Source organism: Ovis aries, chromosome 1 (assembly GCF_016772045.2).
Source record: "Ovis aries strain OAR_USU_Benz2616 breed Rambouillet chromosome 1, ARS-UI_Ramb_v3.0, whole genome shotgun sequence".
NCBI lineage: Eukaryota > Metazoa > Chordata > Mammalia > Artiodactyla > Bovidae > Ovis > Ovis aries.
In genome coordinates this window covers 98,781,099-98,799,442 of record NC_056054.1, presented here as the reverse complement: position 1 = coordinate 98,799,442, position 18,344 = coordinate 98,781,099, and the positions used below count along the sequence as shown (strand labels likewise).

The 18,344-nt window shown below is 44.5% G+C and overlaps 1 protein-coding gene across 1 annotated transcript; it reads left to right on the top strand.

Moving 5' to 3' along the window:
• Positions 1-1,863: 1,863 nt before the first annotated feature.
• On the top strand, positions 1,864-13,898 carry LOC114116720 (large ribosomal subunit protein uL22-like). The gene is made up of 2 exons (XM_060413667.1): positions 1,864-9,111; positions 9,493-13,898. The coding sequence occupies exon 1, from the start codon at positions 1,899-1,901 to the stop codon at positions 2,451-2,453; it is 555 nt and encodes a 184-aa protein (XP_060269650.1). The 5' UTR covers positions 1,864-1,898; the 3' UTR covers positions 2,454-9,111; positions 9,493-13,898.
• The last annotated feature ends 4,446 nt before the right edge of the window (positions 13,899-18,344 follow it).

Sequence of the window (18,344 nt, the reverse complement as noted above, 5' to 3'; positions counted from 1 at the left end):
GCAGGCTTTCCTGAGAGGTGAAGGGAAGGGAATACGGTGGTTCTAGATGTTTCCCTCTGATAAGGTAGACCCGATGCCTGGTCCCACTTTAATCCATAGCTTCTTCAGAACTTTGCAGAGGGCGGATGTAGCTAACATTGAGTAAAAATAAACCCTGAAACAGACATTGTTAGGAACAGGTGCTTCAGAGAAGTAGGATTTGATTCCTGAAAACAAGTACCTCCGAGGGCCTTTTTGCCAGGAGGTGGGGCGCCTGATGGTGGCAGTGAAGTTGGCTTTCTTGCTCAGGACTTCCACCTACCCTCCACCTCTAACACCACCACATACCACAGCCCCATCATTCTCTCCTCACATTGCTTCCCCAACTCCTGCCCAATATAGATTCCTGAAGCCACCACCTTCTGACTCAAGGATTATAGTTTCTCAAAATAAGTTGTACTGAACAACTGCTGTCCCCAGAAAGAGAACGAGTGGAAATTCCAAGGCCCTGGGACAGGGTCTCCCCGCCCTCGTGCTTAAGCCCCTGCCTCTGTGCCCCTGTAGGTGCCTGTGATGTGTTGTTCTGAGTCGCTTGGTCATGGCTAGTGGTCCACCCAGTATTCATAGAGTATGGAACTGACAATGGGGTAGATTTCATTCCCCAGCATCTCTTGTATCTATGTAACTAACTATCACCCATGGAATATGAGTAGAAATGATGTCATTTCCAGGCTGAGACTTTTAAGCAGCTGATGAGGGAAACCCACTTTTTCTTCTCCTGTCTGCCATATGAATGTTAAGAACTCCGAGTTTCCAGGAAAGAGTGGAGCCACAAGACAGCATGAAGGAACGCTGCAACCTACCAATGAGAAACATGCGCACTGAACAATTACATGATCAAAAAATCAATATTTATTTGTGTTAAACCACCATTTTTTGTTATAGAAACTAGCACTATCATAATGCTGTGCTCAGTTGCTTCAATCATATCCAACTCTTTGTGACCCCATGGACTGTAACCTGACAGGCTCCTCTGTCCTTCAGATTTTCCTGGCAAGAATACTGGAGTAGGTTGCCATTTCCTCCTCCAGGGGATCTTCTCAACCCAGGGATTGAACACATGTCTCCTGCATCTCCTGCGCTGCAGGCGGATTCTATACCCCTGAGCAGAGGAAGCCCGGCAGGTGCCTGACCAAGAAGCAAATGGAAAGAGCAAGTCTTTACAACACTGTACTTCATTTTTACATCAAAAAGAGGCTGGTCAGGTCTAGGTAAATGTACTGAAAGTCCTTTTGTATTGTGCAGCTCTTTGAATACAATGTCCTGAAAGCTCATAGAGGCAACTGGCCCACCTGAGCAGCCGTAATCAAATTGTGAGGCAGGGAGTGATACGTGGCTGGGCCTTACCCATTTCACTCCATGTCAATCCCTCTGTCCTGTGGGACTGGATGAGCTATTAGTCTCCCTTCCGTCATAGCTCAGGGAGGATGAGTGTGAGGCCCAGATTGCCCTAGCAGGAAGGGACATGCTGAATGGAGCAGGAGCTGGAACTAACTTATATGTGGGCCAATCTTTTCAAGCCTATGTGGGAGATGCAGATGGGGTGTTATACGGCCTCACTTGAGAGGGGAGAGGCCTGCAGGGCCAGGAACCCTCGCAGGACCAGAGAAGGCTCTCCTGGTCCAAAGAGAACTACAGTGGGGAGGAAACCATGAAGGATCGAGTTAATCGACAATTCTGAAGGTCTGTAGGGAAAACCTGGATTTGATCCTATAGGCAGTAGGGAACTGCTGTAACTTTCTGAGCAGAGGAACAGCTCATGAAAGGGTTACCAGAAGAACAGTGGCTGTGTTCATGTAAGATCATCTCTAAAAACACACATGGCTTTTCCGGTGAGCGGCCTGAGGTGACCCCTAAAAATGGTGCGCTATTCACTTGACCCAGAAAGCCTCACAAAATCATGCAAATCAAGAGGTTCAAATCTTCGTGTTCACTTTAAGAACACTCGTGAAACTGCCGAGGCCATAAAGGGAATTCATATCCGAAAAGCCAGCAAGTACCTGAAGGAGGTCACTTTAAAGAAGCAATGCGTGCCATTCCATCGTTATGTTGGTGGAGTTGGTAGGTGTGCACAGGCCAAACAGTGCGGCTGGACGCAGGGTCGGTGGCCCAGAAAGACTGCTGAATTTTTACTACATATGCTCAAAAATGCAGAGAGTAATGCTGAACTTGAGGGCTTAGATGTAGATTCTCTGGTCATTGAGCACATCCAAGTGAACAAAGCCCCCAAGATGCGGCGCAGGACTTACAGAGCTCACGGTCGGATCAACCCCTACGTGAGCTCTCCCTGCCACATTGAGATGATCCTTACTGAAAAAGAACAGATTGTTCCTAAACCAGAAGAGGAGGTTGCACAGAAGAAAAAGAGATCCCAGGAGAAACTGAAGAAACAAAAACTTATGGCCTGGGAATAAATGCTGCAAAAAATAAATGCAAATAGAAGTGAAAAAAAAATAATAAAAACACACATCTGAACTATAACAACCTTTAACAAGCACTTTGTGGTGTCTCTTCCTCTCATCCAACATTTCTGCCTGTCTAATTTTAGAAGCCCAAACATGCTGCCCAGGCTTCTGCTCAGGTGTCCAGGCTCCATCACCCAACATGAGCCCGTCCTCCATTCTGAAGCTGCAGTGACTCCCCTGGAACACAAATGTGGCATGGCATGGCACTCCCGCCTTCAGTGGACCCTCACTGATTCAAGTCCAACTCCTAAGCCTGTTCCCACTTCCTCCACAGATTCACTGTAACCTTCTCCAATTACACTACAGCCTCCTCCAGTTACTCTATAGCCTCATCCCCAGTTACACTACAGCCTCCGTCAGTTACATTACAGCCCTCTCCCCAGTTACACCATAGCCACCCTTTCTGGCTTTCTCCTCAGGACACCTACCCACACCAGCCGGTCAGCGCTTCCCGTCTCTCCCCCTCTTCCTGCCTGACTCACGCCTTCCTCTCTACTTATTCTCCTTCCCTTCTGCAGCCTCCCTTACCTTCTCTCAAGCCTACCATGGAAAATCTGTTTTTCTCTGATGCCTAGGTCTAACCTCATGTCTCTTGGAAATCCTTTTAAGATCCTCTAGTCTAAAATAGTCTCTCAAGACACTGCATTTGTATCTCCAGTGTATCTGGTCTAGCACTTATCTGTCTGCCTGGTATCAGAGTTATTTATAAATGCCTGTTCCTCCCGTTATGTTGTGCACTCTTAGCAAGCACAAAGAGTTGAAATACATACTTGACCAACTTGTGTTGGCTAGCAGAGTTTATAAACTTTCACGGGGAACAGTTCTATAGATATTTGAAAAGTAAGAGTAGTCATTCTGAGCTCAGGACTCTGAACTTTTAAGCCCCAAACACTTCCTACCCCCTTGTTTTATGACAGGTGAGGCCAGCACTAGATAAGAAATGCTACCGAGAAGGCCAAGAATTTCCCGCACCCCTCCCAGTCCAGGGTTGTGCCAGGACAGGCATGGCGTCAGTGTCCAAACACTAGGATGCGATCCACTGCGCGGCCTGGGTCCCTTTCCTCTCACTGCGCATCTATAACCTGAGGCTGACATGCTGCTTAGTCTTATAAAGACTTTGGGGGAACATGCCACTCAGCAATGAGGAGAATGGTTATTTAAGAGAACGGCAGCCATCTGAGATCATTTATTGAGCATGCTTATATGCTGGGCTCTGGCCCCAAGACTGGGAAAACACAACCCTGAAAGGTTAAGAATGATGGTGAAGGGACTTCCCTGTGGTCCAGGGGTTAAAAAATCAGCTTTCCAATGCAAGAGACTCAGGTTCAATCCCTGGTTGGGGAACAAAGATCCCAAAGGCTGCGTCCAAGGCAACTAAGCCTGAGCGCTGTAACTACTGAACGCACGCCATAATGAAGATCCTGCATGCTGCAACTAAGACCCGACGCAGCCATAAATAAATATTAAAAAAGAAAAAAGAATGATGGTGAAGTTACAAGTCAGGACAGTGTGCCGCCTATAGATAGGTTGTATTCCTGAATCACATGTGTTGAAACTTAGCATGCTTGCTTCAGAGAAACAATGAACAGGAGGGTGAGGCTTCTGGGTTATCACACAAGAGCCCATTGAACTCACAGTGCAGTTAACTGTAGTACCTGAACACTACAGAACTCAAGCAACCTTTAAAGTCTGATTCCAACAGAAGTCATCCTGCCTTCCAATATGGGATGCCATCTTCACCAAGCACAGCCTTAGCATAGGCCTGGAGGTCCTTTCCTCTGCACCACCTCAGTGGGCAGAACCCACTTTCCTTGGGGCCACCACAGTGGCAGAAGCTCTGAGTGCCTTGGCTCCTCAGTAAGTATGAATGGCAGGGAGGAAGAGTCTCTGAAGCTTCTAGTGTTTAAGTGGGTGCCTAAGTGTCCCTAGCAGCACAGAGGAGAGGGGAACTAAAATGTTTCCATCTGAGATGGGGGTCCTTGACTGGAATGGCCATCTGTACAGAATGGACGTTCACTAACCATGGTTTGTAAGCTGAGAAGAGGAGCAGGAGGACATTAGAACTGAAAGGATCTTTAAGATCAGCTAATCCAACCCCCATATTTTATAGAGGAAACTGACACTATAGAAGTTAAACAGGGACTTTCCTGGTGGTCCAGTGGTTAAGAATCCACCTTGCCATGCAGGGTACTTGGGTTTGATCCCTGGTGGGGGAACTAAGATTCCACATACCACAGGGCAACTAAGCCAGCACGTTCCAGTGCCTATGTACAACTACTGAGCCCTCGTGCCACAACAAAAGAGCTTGCATGATGCAATTAAGACCCAATGCAGCCAAATAAAGAATTAGATAATTTTTGAAAAGAAGTTAAACGACTTGTCTCTGGCTACACAATATGAGTGGCACAACCAGGCTGTGAACCCAGAGCTTCTAAAGGTAAGCAAGTCAAGTTTAGTTCCATCATCTGCTAGGTGGGAACAGTGATCCTTCCTCATCTCAGGGTTGTTGGGAGGTGCTCGTGAAGACATCCTTAAGAAATCTTTGTAAACTGCAAAAGGCCATGCGAATGAAAGCTACTTTTCTTTCCCCTACTCCTAACTGCCTCTCATTCCTCTCTCCAAACTTAGTGGTGCAGTGAGGTGATACAGAAGCCAGGACGTGCAGAGTCAGGATATTCAAAGGCAGCCCCCAATCCTGTTGGTCTACTAGCCTAAGAGGTGTGTTAACTCTTGTCCTCTGTTTTTCCATACTTTTATCCCAAAGCTGACATTTCTCTTCGGACAAGCTGTTGAAAAAAAAGTTCACTCTTCTAATCCAAACAAGAGAAGCCTGGTCTCCTGGAAAAGTTTCCAAGCTTTAAATAAGAGGCATGCTTCATCTTATTTGGGACAACACTAGAAACACCTCCAGGTGCCTGTCAGAATGGCACCCGAAGCCCCTTGGTATTTCCCAGGAGAAGGCACTAGAAAGCAGGGAGTCCTCAGAAGAAGGCCCTTGGGAAACAAACCATTTTCCCCTGGTGCCCACTTTGCCCTTTTGAACAAGCTGGTTTGGAATCTGCCCATGTTCCATCCCCTCCCACTTGCAGATATTCTTGTAATAAGTTAAACATTTTGTAATTGCTTGCCATTGATGGGTCACTTGTTTTTTCAATTGCTCTATGCTACCTTCAAAAGTATTCCATTCACCACCACTGCTCAGTTATGGGGTTCTGATAGCTGGTGGGAGTCCACCCATCTGGGGGCACATGCCTTATAAGGAAGTCCTTGCTGAGTTCTGATTGGCTGATTTTCCTAGTGGCCCAATAGTTGATCCCAACATCTCTCTGAAGGTGGGTAGTAGTGATTTCTTGGTGAAATCTCATGGCTAATGTGTTTTCTCTTGTGAAGCATGGAACAAAGGTAAGTAAAAATCATAGTGTGAGCTAACATTTATGGCTCAGTGAATATCCCGGGCTCTGTGATGAGCTTGTTACTTGGTGGAACTCATTTAATCTTTATAATAACCCCCCGAGGTGAGTTGGCAGTTTTTACTCCCATTTTATAAAGGAGGAAACTGAGGCTCAAATAACTTGCCCAGAGTCCCACAGCCACTAGACAGAGGATGTGGGATCTGGTAATGTCTATCTAGGTCAATGGATTTGGTCTGTGAAATTCTTGGAAACTGACTTAAAAACAAATGCATACTACTTTGTTTATGAGAAGTGCTCTTGTGTACATAAAATGGGGAAATGGTCACCCTTCACATTTCTGAGCTCTTGTTTCAGGTCAGGACAGAGCTTACCATGGTCTGACATGGGTTGTGTAATCTGGGGAGGACCTTGCATGCAGCAGCTGTAGATGATCACCAAGTTCTGATGACAGAGGGGTCACCTCTGTACACCAGTCTGAAGTGCCCCCAGAGGGCTGAGCTGGCCCCCTGTCTGAGTTCACATGACCCTGAACAACAATAAGAAATTACAGAAGAGTTCACCAAAGAGGGTCATCCTGCCCAAGTCACCCCATCGTAAAACTCCTGGGTGCCCACCCAGCCTCGGGGCGGGAGATGCGCCTGCAGGAGTGGGGCTTGAGCCTCACTGGACATCGCAGATGCAAACCCTCCTCACCCCCTGCTCACCCTCTGCTGTGGGCTCCACCACCCTCCTCGCCTCCTTCAGGAGGCCACTGGGTGGGATCTTTTGTTGGCACGCTCACTGAGTAGTAAAGAGTCAGGAGAGGGAGGTGGAGGCGACTGCGGCTGTGTCCTTGTCACCACAGACACAGCTGAGCCTGGGGCCCGTCCAGCCACACTCTTAACTCCAGCTGTCGTGGCAGCCACGCCCTCAGCTCAGTTTGCAAGAGTCAAAGTAGCTGTCCCCAGTGACCTCTCGGGGCCGATAGAACTGAAAACTGAGACCGAAAGTGACTCGACAGAAAATAGACTGAGTCAGGGCTTAAAAACATGCCTTCCTCAGCCCCTCCTTCCCCGTTCGGCTTTTGTCTCTGTCCCTTATCTCGTAGGTGTGCAAGCTGTCTGTTCCATGCAGTGGGAGGAGACCATTACATACGATGTGAAAACCTTATGATGGTCCTTTAGAACTGCCCTGGAGAGGATCTCAGGAAATATGCTGCTGACACACAGGGAAGCCCAGGAGGCTATAGGCCCACGTCACACAGATCATGGGGCATTACACGGCCTCTGCCAAGCTTTGAGTCTCTGCTAAATATTAATCCACAAAAGCTCATTCCCTCTTCTTCAATAGGGGAATAGCATGAAAAAAATCTCCAAATATCTAAGACATCTGGAAAGAAGAATGTTATTGCCAAGCAGAAACCTTGACCTTTGAGGCTCTCTCACCCCAACCAGCCCCACCCCAGCTCTCTTACAGGTCATCGCAGAGTCTGGGCTGAGATACCCGAAGCAACCTCATCCCTAACCTTGGTCGTGATCCTCCAGGCCAAAAAGGCGCAAAAGGCAGTGAGCCCCCAGTTCTGCCTTCCTGTGGTCTGGAGACTTCCTCAGTCTTCAGGAGATGCTGAGACCACTCTCTGTGACGAGAACAAGGCAGGAACCCGGGAGCCACTCAGCCCACCTTTTCTTCCTCTGATGAGTACTTTCTGCAGTACTTTGCCCATTTCCTGATTTGTCAGTAAAATGAGGTCAGAGCAACCAGTTCAGCTGCCATTCTGGTGAGTCCTCTAACTTAGACCTAATAAATGAAGAAAAATTAGATAGAAAAGATAGATATTAAAGAAAAGGAGCATGATGTGCACTAACGTGTAAAATAGACAGCTGGTGGGAGCCTCCTGTATCGCACAGGGAGCTCAGCTTGGTGCTTTGTGGTGACCTAGATGAGCCGCAGGGAGGCAGTTCCCAGAGGGAGGGGATATATGTACACACGTGGCTGATTCGTTTTGTTGTACAGCAAAAACTAACACAACATTATAAAAGTAACTGTACCCCAATTAAAAAAAAACACACACACATAGGAGGAGGGACTCATGGGGCAGAGGCAAAGAATAGAGAAGAGATGAAAAGGCGGGGAGGGGAATAGAAAAGTTTTAAAAGTCCTTGAGTAAACAAGTGATGAGGAGCCATGCACTGGGGGAGTGTGACCAATTCAGTTCATTGCACCTGAGGTCTAATAGAAAATGAATGAATGAATAAGGAAAGTGGTGTGTCTCAGAAACTAAATCCTGAGAGAGTGCTTTGGACTGAGATGAAAAAAAATGGCACCACTCATTCACAAAAGAGACAGCCCATTGGTTATTTTAAAACTCACCCATATTCACACCCTGGCTCTGACATAATGTATTTAAAAATGTAAAAAAACAATTCTTGCAATTTTAATACCGTGGGGAAAAGTTCAAGTTATTGTAGAAAATTCTAGTGTTTCTTCTGTTAAACGCAGAAAGTAAAAATGCCAAGAAAGGAAGAAATAACCATGTATGTGTCTGGGACATAGCAAGTGCTTAAATATTTATTGCATAATGTATAAATTCAGTAACGCAGTGTCTAACCTACTGTATGTACTATGAACACAGACTCTTGGGCATGCTTTATGTATATTTACTTGTATTTTCTTAAACGGCTAAAAATTTCCTTTCTTTTCTTCATTGTAAAATTCATGCATTCTGCCCTCTCTGGTTCTTTTCTTGCTTTCGTTTTTTCAGTTCCTGGACCAGGGATGAAACCCTCGCCCCCTACAGTGTAAGTGCAGTGTCTTAATCATTGGACTGCCAGGGAAGTACCCTCTTGCTTTAGTTTTTCAACCGGCATTTGCTTTCACAAAATAACCTCAAGGAGCTTCCTTAATTCCCAAGCCTCTCTTCTCAATGTACTACTATTCTGTTTTCTCCCGTTCTTCCTCACACACACTCACACAACACATACCACAATCTGCTGCTGCTAAGTCACTTCAGTCGTGTCCGACTCTGTGCGACCCCATAGACAGCAGCCCACCAGGCTCCCCTGTCCCTGGGATTCTCCAGGCAAGAACACTGGAGTGGGCTGCCATTTCCTTCTCCAATGTATGAAAGTGAAAGTGAAGTCGCGCAGTCGTGTCCGACTCTTGGCGACCCCATGGACTGCAGTCTGCCAGGCTCCTCCATCCATGGGATTTTCCAGGTAAGAGCACTGGAGTGGGGTGCCATTGCCTTCTCCATACCACAGTCTAGATGCCTTTATTTAACTTCCTATGGACAGCTCAACATATACCTCTTTCAGCAGAATTTAATACTTACCATAAAACATTACTAATATTGTATTTATTCCTGTAATTATTACAAATACAGTTAATTTATACTTAGTAAGCCTAATGATAAAACTCTTAAGAGAGCAACATATGGTTATTAATGAACACATTAATAACTGTTTTTGATGGTATAAGTTGTTTCTATGAACTGACTATTCCTATGGCAGATTTGAAATATGTTTAATTATTTAAATGCTTTCATTTAAAAGCATTTAAATAAAATGTGTGATTTTAATACATCCCGTTCAATTTAGTTCAGTCGCTCAGTCGTGTCAGACTTTTTGCGACCCCATGAATCGCAGCACACCAGGCCTCCCTGTCCATCACCAACTCCTGGAGTTCACTCAGACTCACGTCCATCGAGTCAGTGATGCCATCCAGCCATCTCATCCTCTGTTGTCTCCTTCTCCTCCTGCCCCCAATCCCTCCCAGCATCAGAGTCTTTTCCGATGAGTCAACTCTTCGCATGAGGTGGCCAAAGTACTGGAGTTTCAGCTTCAGTATCAGTCCTTCCAATGAACACCCAGGACTGATCTCCTTTAGGATGGACTGGTTGGATCTCTTTGCAGTCCAAGGGACTCTCAAGAGTCTTCTCCAACACCACAGTTCAAAAGCATCAATTCTTCGGCACTCAGCTTTCTTCACAGACCAACTCTCTCATCCATACATGACCACTGGAAAAACCATAGCTTTGACTAGATGGACCTTTGTTGACAAAGTAATGTCTCTGCTTTTCAATATGCTATCTACGTTGGTCATAACTTTTCTTCCAAGGAGTAAGCGTCTTTTAATTTCATGGCTGCAATCACCATCTGCAGTGATTTTGGAGCCCCCCAAATAAAGTCTGACACTGTTTCCACTGTTTCCCCATCTATTTCCCATGAAGTGATGGGACCAGATGCCATGATCTTCGTTTTCTGAATGTTGAGCTTTAAGCCAACTTTTTCACTCTCCTCTTTCACTTTCATCAAGAAGCTTTTTAGTTCCTCTTCACTTTCTGCCATAAGGGTGGTGTCATCTGCATATCTGAAGTTATTGATATTTCTCCCGGCAATCTTGATTCCAGCTTGTGCTTCTTCCAGTCCAGCGTTTCTCATGATGTACTCTGCATAGAAGTGAAATAAGCAGGGTGACAATATACAGCCTTAATGTACTTCTTTTCCTATTTGGAACCAGTCTGTTGTTCCATGTCCAGTTCTAACTGTTGCTTCCTGACCTGCATATAGGTTTCTCAAGAGGCAGGTCAGGTGGTCTGTATTCCCATCTCTCTCAGAATTTTCCAGTTTATTATGATCCACGCAGTCAAAGGCTTTGTCATAGTCAATAACGCAAATAGATGTTTTTCTGGAACTCTCTTGCTTTTTCCATGATCCAGTGGATGTTGGCAATTTGATCTCTGGTTCCTCTGTCTTTTCTAAAACCAGCTTGAACATCAGGAAGTTCATGGTTCACATATTGCTGAAGCCTGGCTTGAAGAATTTTGAGCATTACTTTACTAGCATTTGAGATGAGTGCAATTGTGCGGTAGTTTGAGCATTCTTTGGCATTGCCTTTCTTTGGGATTGGAATGAAAACTGACCTTTTCCAGTCCTGTGGCCACTGCTGAGTTTTCCAAATTTGCTGGCATATTGAGTGCAGCACTTTCACAGCATCATCTTTCAGGATCTGAAATAGCTCAACTGGAATTCTATCACCTCCACTAGCTTTGTTCATAGTGATGCTTTCTAAGGCCCACTTGACTTCACATTCCAAGATGTCTGGCTCTAGCTGAGTGATCACATCATTGTGATTATCTTGGTCTTCAAGGTTTCTTTTGTACAGTTCTTCTCTGTATTCTTGCCATCTCTTCTTAATATCTTCTGCTTTGTTAGGTCCATACAATTTCTGTCCTTTATCGAGCCCATCTTTGCATGAAATGTTCCCTTGGTATCTCTCATTTTCTTGAAGAGATCTCTAGTCTTCCCCATTCTGTTCTTTTCCTCTATTTCTTTGCATTGATCGCTGAGGAAGGCTTTCTTATCTCTTCTTGCTATTCGTTGGAACTCTGCATTCAGATGCTTACATCTTTCCTTTTCTCCTTTGCTTTTTGCTTCTCTTCTTTTCACAGCCATCTGTAAGGCCTCCCCAGACAGCCATTTTGCATTTTTGCATTTCTTTTCCATGGGGATGGTCTGGATCCCTGTCTCCTGTACAATGTCAGGAGCCTCAGCCCATAGTTCATCAGGCACTCTATCCATCAGATCTAGGCCCTTAAATCTATTTCTCACTTCCACTGTATAATCATAAGGGATTTGATTTAGGTCATACGTGAAAGGTCTAGTGGTTTTCCCTACTTCAATTTAAGTCTGAATTTGGCTAGTACACAAAATGAGAAATTTATAGGGATTCTAAGATTATTTTCAAGAAGACAAAGTAAAAGTGCTTCTAAATAGAACTCCTTACCTATTACTTGTCAACATCTAAAATATGGTTTTCATAATTACTGAATATCTGTCTATTCATTGGCTTGGCTGTCACCTGAGAACCACACCCTATTGAGTTCTGGGGGAAATATACCTACATATTTTAAGTAAAGCCATGCCCTATAACAATACTCAATTCTCCTCACTATGGCCTAACGTGCTGGTCTCATCTTCAGTTTCTCACCTTTACCCCTGCTTCAAGTCCAGCTGACTATGAATGTTCACAGCCTGGAATGCCCTAAGTAATTTGGCAGAAACTTACTTCAAGGTCCAGCCTCAGTGTCACTTGCTCTATGGGGTGGCCTCAGTAACCATGACAGAATTCATCTTTCTCCTCTATGTGCTTCTGGGTGCTTCTGTAGCACTTTTCATCCGGAGATATGAAAGTCACGTCTTTCCCTGTGTGACTTCTCCTTGGGCTTCAGAATTCCTTAAAGACAAGGATGGGGACTTATTTGGGATTGTATTTTCACACAGGGTTTGGCATATGGTAGATAGACAAGAAATATTTCTTGTATAGACGTATTGAAGTATTTCTGGTCTGCATTCAACATCTCTTTTTATACCTCTACTAACAATGATGCCCAACAGGTGCAGTGGAGCTGACTGTAGCCTCAAGAAGCAGAAGTCAGTTGTCCTAACTTCTTTGTTGGGTCAGCTCCCTTGGCAACAGTAAACAACCTCTAGCTCCACTAGTTTGCTTTTCCAGCCTCTTTTCTCTACTCTTCTCTCTTCTGTGTTTCCCCCTAAGTGAGAATAGGAACAAAACCTCTAATGCACACCGTATGAAAAGGCTTGCGTTCATGTTAAGTCACTTCAGTCATGACCAACTCTGCGACCCTACCATAGCCTGCCAGGATCCTCTGCACATGGGATTTTCCAGGCAAGAATACTGGAGCAGGTTGCCATGCCCTCCTCCAAGGGATCTTCCCAACCCAGGGATCAAACCTGCATTTGTTACATCTCCTGTTTTGGCAGTGTGTTATTTACCACTTGCACCACCTGGAAAGCCCCATGGAAAGGCTTATCTGCTAAAAAATGTTTTTGTAGAAATGCAATTAAGCTACACCTTATATATTCCTGTAGACCATTCTGCAATGCCTAGCACAGTCCTTGGCTCAAAAAATATTTCATCAGTATGGCAGAAGTCAAAATATTGTAAAGCAACTATCCTTCAACTAAAAATAAATAAATTTAAAAATATTTCATCAGTTAATACATGGTTTTATCAATGCTATAAAATACCAGAGAACTTTAGCTATTTACAATAGCAAAAATGATTCATTATTAGGGTATCATTTTTGTGAGGTACATGAATAGGGTTAGAAGATTAAGAGACTAAAAACTCTGTGCCTGCCCTTTTATTGCCTCCATAAGCTACTGGGAGACTTGGCACATGCCATTGTGGTTAGTAAACTAATTTCATAAACTCAGTTAAGACAGACTCAATTCAACCTCTGAGGAAGTAACACCAATTTTGAGTGATGGCATCAAAGTGGCCAGAGGTGAATTGTACTGTACACCGAACTGCAGGCAGCCCCCACATGCCTATTTCTGGCTAGATCTCCAGCCTCCAGGCATTTCAACTCAGCGACCACCAAAGGTTGTCACAAGTTTAGAACATCTGTGGAATAGAAGAGACTTTAGAGACCAAGTTCTTCCAGCCCAGAGACCTTACATTCTCAGGAATATACTAAAGGGACAATGAGAGAGCCAGAGTCATTTTCGTATGCTTACCAAGAACCTATGGCAAAACTCTCTTTAAAAGTCTGATTTATGTACAGGTGAATCTATTTGCAGGACAGGAATAGAGACAGAGATGTAGAGAATGGACGTGTGGGGTGGGGATGGAAGGAAGGAATGAATGAATTGGAGGGGGGAATGAACTGGGGAGGTTGGGATTGACATATACACACAACTATGTGTAAAATAGAAAACTAGTGGGAATCTGTGCTCAGCTCGGTGCTCTGTGATGACCTAGACGGGTAGGATGAGGAGGAAGGGAGGTCCAAGGGGGAGGGGATATATGTACACATACAGCTGATTCACTTCGTTGTACAGCAGAAATTAACACAACATTGTAAAGCAACCACACCCCCAATTTTTTTAAAAGTCTGATTTGTTTATGTTTTTGTTAAGCTTTTGTCAATTCTGTGTTATCAAGCTCTCTCTTGCTGATTAAAGTCTCTGATTAATTACATATGGAGAAATAAATTCTTTAAAACTCGGGGGTTAGGGGAAAGGGAGATCAAATCTTTCAAAACAATGTTCATGCAGATAAAAACCATACAAGAGGTCCATGGTGGGGAAGAGTTTGCAAACTACTGACCTTATCCAACACTCTCCTTTTCCCACCCAGGATAGGAAATTTGCCTGGGTCACACAGCAGACTAGAGGCAGAGTCAGGGTGACTCTCTCTTTCCTGGGCCAGTGTCTTTTGGGCTCCCACCCTATAGCATTCTCAGTCCCTTGCCCTGAATCTGTCTCTGCTTCTTGATTTTCCTGACATCACCGGCTGTTGCAGAGAGGCGGGAGTGCACTGCACCCAGAGGAAAGGAGACCCGGAAGTGCCCCAAGAGAGAAAAAAGCTGGAGACTAGCGACACCCACTGCTCAGACCATGATGAGACATGGGAGTGTTCTGGGCAAAGGACCTCAGTACAGGAGCTCAACAAAGGGGACAGTGAGGAAGACTGATGGAGGTGGCTGAAGGGAAGTACACAGGTCAAGAAGAAAAGATAAAATGGCTCTGTTTCCTGGAGGCCAGGCTTCCTTATTAAAGGGGCATTGAGGATGTGAGACATTTACTCCACCAGCTCCTAATGGTTAATCAGTGGCCCTGTGCGGTGAGATGAATAAGCACATGGTTTGGTGGAGACCCAGGGGAGACAAAGGGAAATAAAAGCAAAGATGCAGAGTGACCACTGATTATGTAGGGGACACACTTGCCTCTTGAGATTTCCCTGATCTCCTCTCCCACAGTCCCTATTGCCTGCCTGCAGAGCTCACTTAGTAATAACACATACTTAGAGTCTGTTCTAGCAACTCACTCAAGCCTCGTAACAACCCTACAAGTAGGTACTATTATGTCCCCATTTTATCAGTGAAGAAATGGAAACAGAGAGAGGTTAAAAAATTTTCCCAAGTCTCACAACTAGTAAGGAGCACAGCTGGGATTCAAATCCAAGCAGTCTGACTTAAGGTCTGCACTCTTAAGTGAAAGTGAAAGTTCCTCAGTAGTGTCTGACTCTGCAACCACATGGACTGGGGCCTGCCAGGCTCCTCTGTCCATGGAATTCTCCAGGAGTGGGTAGCCATTCCCTTCTCCAGAGGATCATCCCAACCCAGGGATCGAACCCAGATCTCCTGCACTGCAGGCAGATTCTTTGTCATCAGCCTGACTTGCTATGTAATTAACATCTCCTATTGAAATATTGCTTTTCCCTCTCAGTCTCTGACTGTGAATTCCTGAAGGTCAGGGACTTGATTTTACTCATTATTGTATCCATTCTACTTAGCCAAGTGCCTGATATATGGTATATTCTCAACAAATGTTTGTTAAAATGAACCAAAGTGCCCCTCTTTGTCTCCAAATCCTTCAGATTTCTAAGATTCCAGAAGGTCCCCTAGCTGGCATAGATTTTATTCCACCATCTCCACCCCAGTCCCTACTCTCCCAACAGGCTTGTTCTTATGAGAACTGCTTCCTACTTAGACAATTTTTCTTTCCTTTCCCCTTATACTCCTACATTCTATAGGGCCTCTCATTTGACAAGATCTTATTTTTAGCCATCAGAAATATGAGGTTATGCTAATATTAATGTTATCATTTATTGTCTCTCTTAGTGGATTTCCTAACCCAAATGGAAAAATACAAATTCATTCATTCAGACAATTCAACGATTCTTTAGTCTGATTCATGGAAGGTTAGGGCAAGGCAGGATTTTAAAAGTCATCATGTTCAATCTCTTCATCCTACAAAGGATGAATCTGAGTCCTGGAGAAGGAAGTGACAGGTCCTTGATGATACTGCCAATTAGGAGCACAGTCAGCTCTCTTAGGCCTTTGTTGATGGATAGGAAATGGTCCTTCCCGTCAAGAAGTCTGTGATGGAAGAACTGCTGCAGGTGCTAGTAGGAGTAGACAGACCTTCTGAAATCATTCCTATAGGTGGCCACCTACTTGACTGTCCCCTGCTTTGGGCATCTAACAGTGGTTCCTAGCAATCTGGGCTGGAGGTGGGGAGCCTGCAAAAGTAAGGAGGCTGTGATAACAACCAGAGCCAAATATTGGAAGGACCTCGCTTTAATGTGTGCTTATAGTTTCAGTACAAGTAGCCCCAATTTTCTGCAAATTCATTTTAAGATCTTTGGATTGACAGAACAGATCAAGAAGGCATTTTTTGTTTGTTTGTTTCAAGCCTTAGATTTAGGGGAACATTTCATTTCAGGACAATTTCACTAGTCTTCTCTGTTGACTGCCTGTAAAATGCTGTTTTCCTTCATGGCTTCATTCCCATCAATTCATTTATACACTATTCCTGACTGATCTCATCCATTCTCGTGGCTTCTAACCTGACCCTCAAATTCTTATCAACTGGCAGTTCTCTCCCCTGAGCCCCAGTTGCTATATTGAATGCCTTTTGGACATCTTTATCTGGGTGACCACAGTCTATTAGACTCTGTAACTTTTAGGAAGGTTTCATCAATCCATTTCTCCCTGGCCTACCCTATACCTACTACTCCAGACTATCAATATCCTGTGACAGACTCTCATAGCACTCTTTGTCTACAGTTTATTATTACTGATAATGGTTGTGATGGTTATGTTTCAACTTGACTGAGCTCTGATGTGCCCAGGTATTTGGTCAAACATTCTGGGTGTTTCTATGAGGATGCTTTGGGATGGGATTAACATTTAATCAGTAGACTGAGAAAAGCAGATTGCCATCTGTCATGTAAGTGGGCCTCGTGCAATCAGTTGAAGTTCTGAATAGACAAAAGGCTCCCCTCCCTCAAGTAGGGGAGAAGTCTCCTGTTTGATGGCCTTTAAACTGGGACATCAGTTTTCCTGGTTCCACAGCAGCCTGCTGGCTTTGGGACTTGAACTGGGACATCAAAGCTATAATTTTGGGACTTGTCATCATCCATGGTCTTCTGAACAAATTCCTTATAATAAATCTCATATGTTCTATTGACTCTGTTTCTCTGGATACTCCTGACTAACACAATGTGCTAAGTCACTTCAGTCATGTCTGATTCTTTGCAGCTCTATGGACTGTAGGCTCCTCTGTCCATGGGATTCTCCAGGCAAAAATACTGGAGTGGGTTGCCATTTCCTACTCCAGGGAATCTTCCCAACCTAGGGATCAAACCTGTGTCCCTTATGTCTCCTGCGTTGTCAGGCAGGCTTTTTACAACTAGCCCCACCTGGAAGTAAGCTGACTAATACAAAAGTAATAGCTATTTATTGCCTTGTTTTACTATACTTTATTTTGGGGGGCTCCAAAATCACTGCAGATGGTGATTGCAGCCATGAAATTAAAAGACGCTTACTCCTTGGAAGGAAAGTTATGACCAACCTAGATAGCATATTCAAAAGCAGAGACATTACTTTGCCGACTAAGGTCCGTCTAGTCGAGGGTATGGTTTTTCCAGTGGTCATGTATGGATGTGAGAGTTGGACTGTAAAGAAAGCTGCTGAGTGCCAAAGAATTGATGGTTTTAAACTGTGGTGCTGGAGAAGACTCTTGAGAGTCCCTTGGACTGCAAGGAGATCCAACCAGTCCATTCTAAAGGAGATCAATCCTGAGTGTTCTTTGGAAGGACTGATGCTAAAGCTGAAACTCCAGTACTTTGGCCACCTCATGCAAAGAGTTAGCTCATTGGAAAAGACCCTGATGCTGGGAGGGATTGGGGCCAGGAGAAGAAAGGGGCAACAGAGGATGAGATGGCTGGATGGCATTACCGACTCAATGGACATGAGTCTGAGTGAACTCCGGGAGTTGGTGATGGACAGGGAGGCCTGGCGTTCTGTGATTCATGGGGTCACAAAGAGTCGGACATGACTGAGTGACTGAACTGAACTGAACTATGTGCTATAAGGAGAAACACATAACTGCACTTAACTTCTTTACAACTCTATATGGTAGGTATTATCTCTATTTTATAGATGAGGTATCAGGTTTAGCATGGGATAGTGATGTGTCCAATGTACTCTCATTCCAAGGTCCAGTTTTCTGGTCACCTGTGTGTCTCTCTCACTGAATTGGATATATTCCTATATCCAAAAAATATATTCCTATATTTTCTTTCCTCTCTCGGCATCACTCAGATTCATCATATCCAAAAAAAGAATTATTTTACCTTTTCCTCAAAGTTGCTTAGTTAAGGAAAGGGGTGGAGAGCACTAAAGGCCCTACATTTTGGATATGCTATAAAATGCTACCACGGAACTCTAAAGAAAGTGATGGAAACTTCTCACCACCTACATTTGCAGCACAGTGCCTCATGCCTGCCCACCCTGTGAATGTCTTCCTTGCCAAGAGTTTCAAGTCTATCGATAAATTAACTTTAAAAATTTAACCCCGAAAACACACTACAGTTTTATGTTGAAAGTCAGTGGAAAATAGAACTTTATTCATTT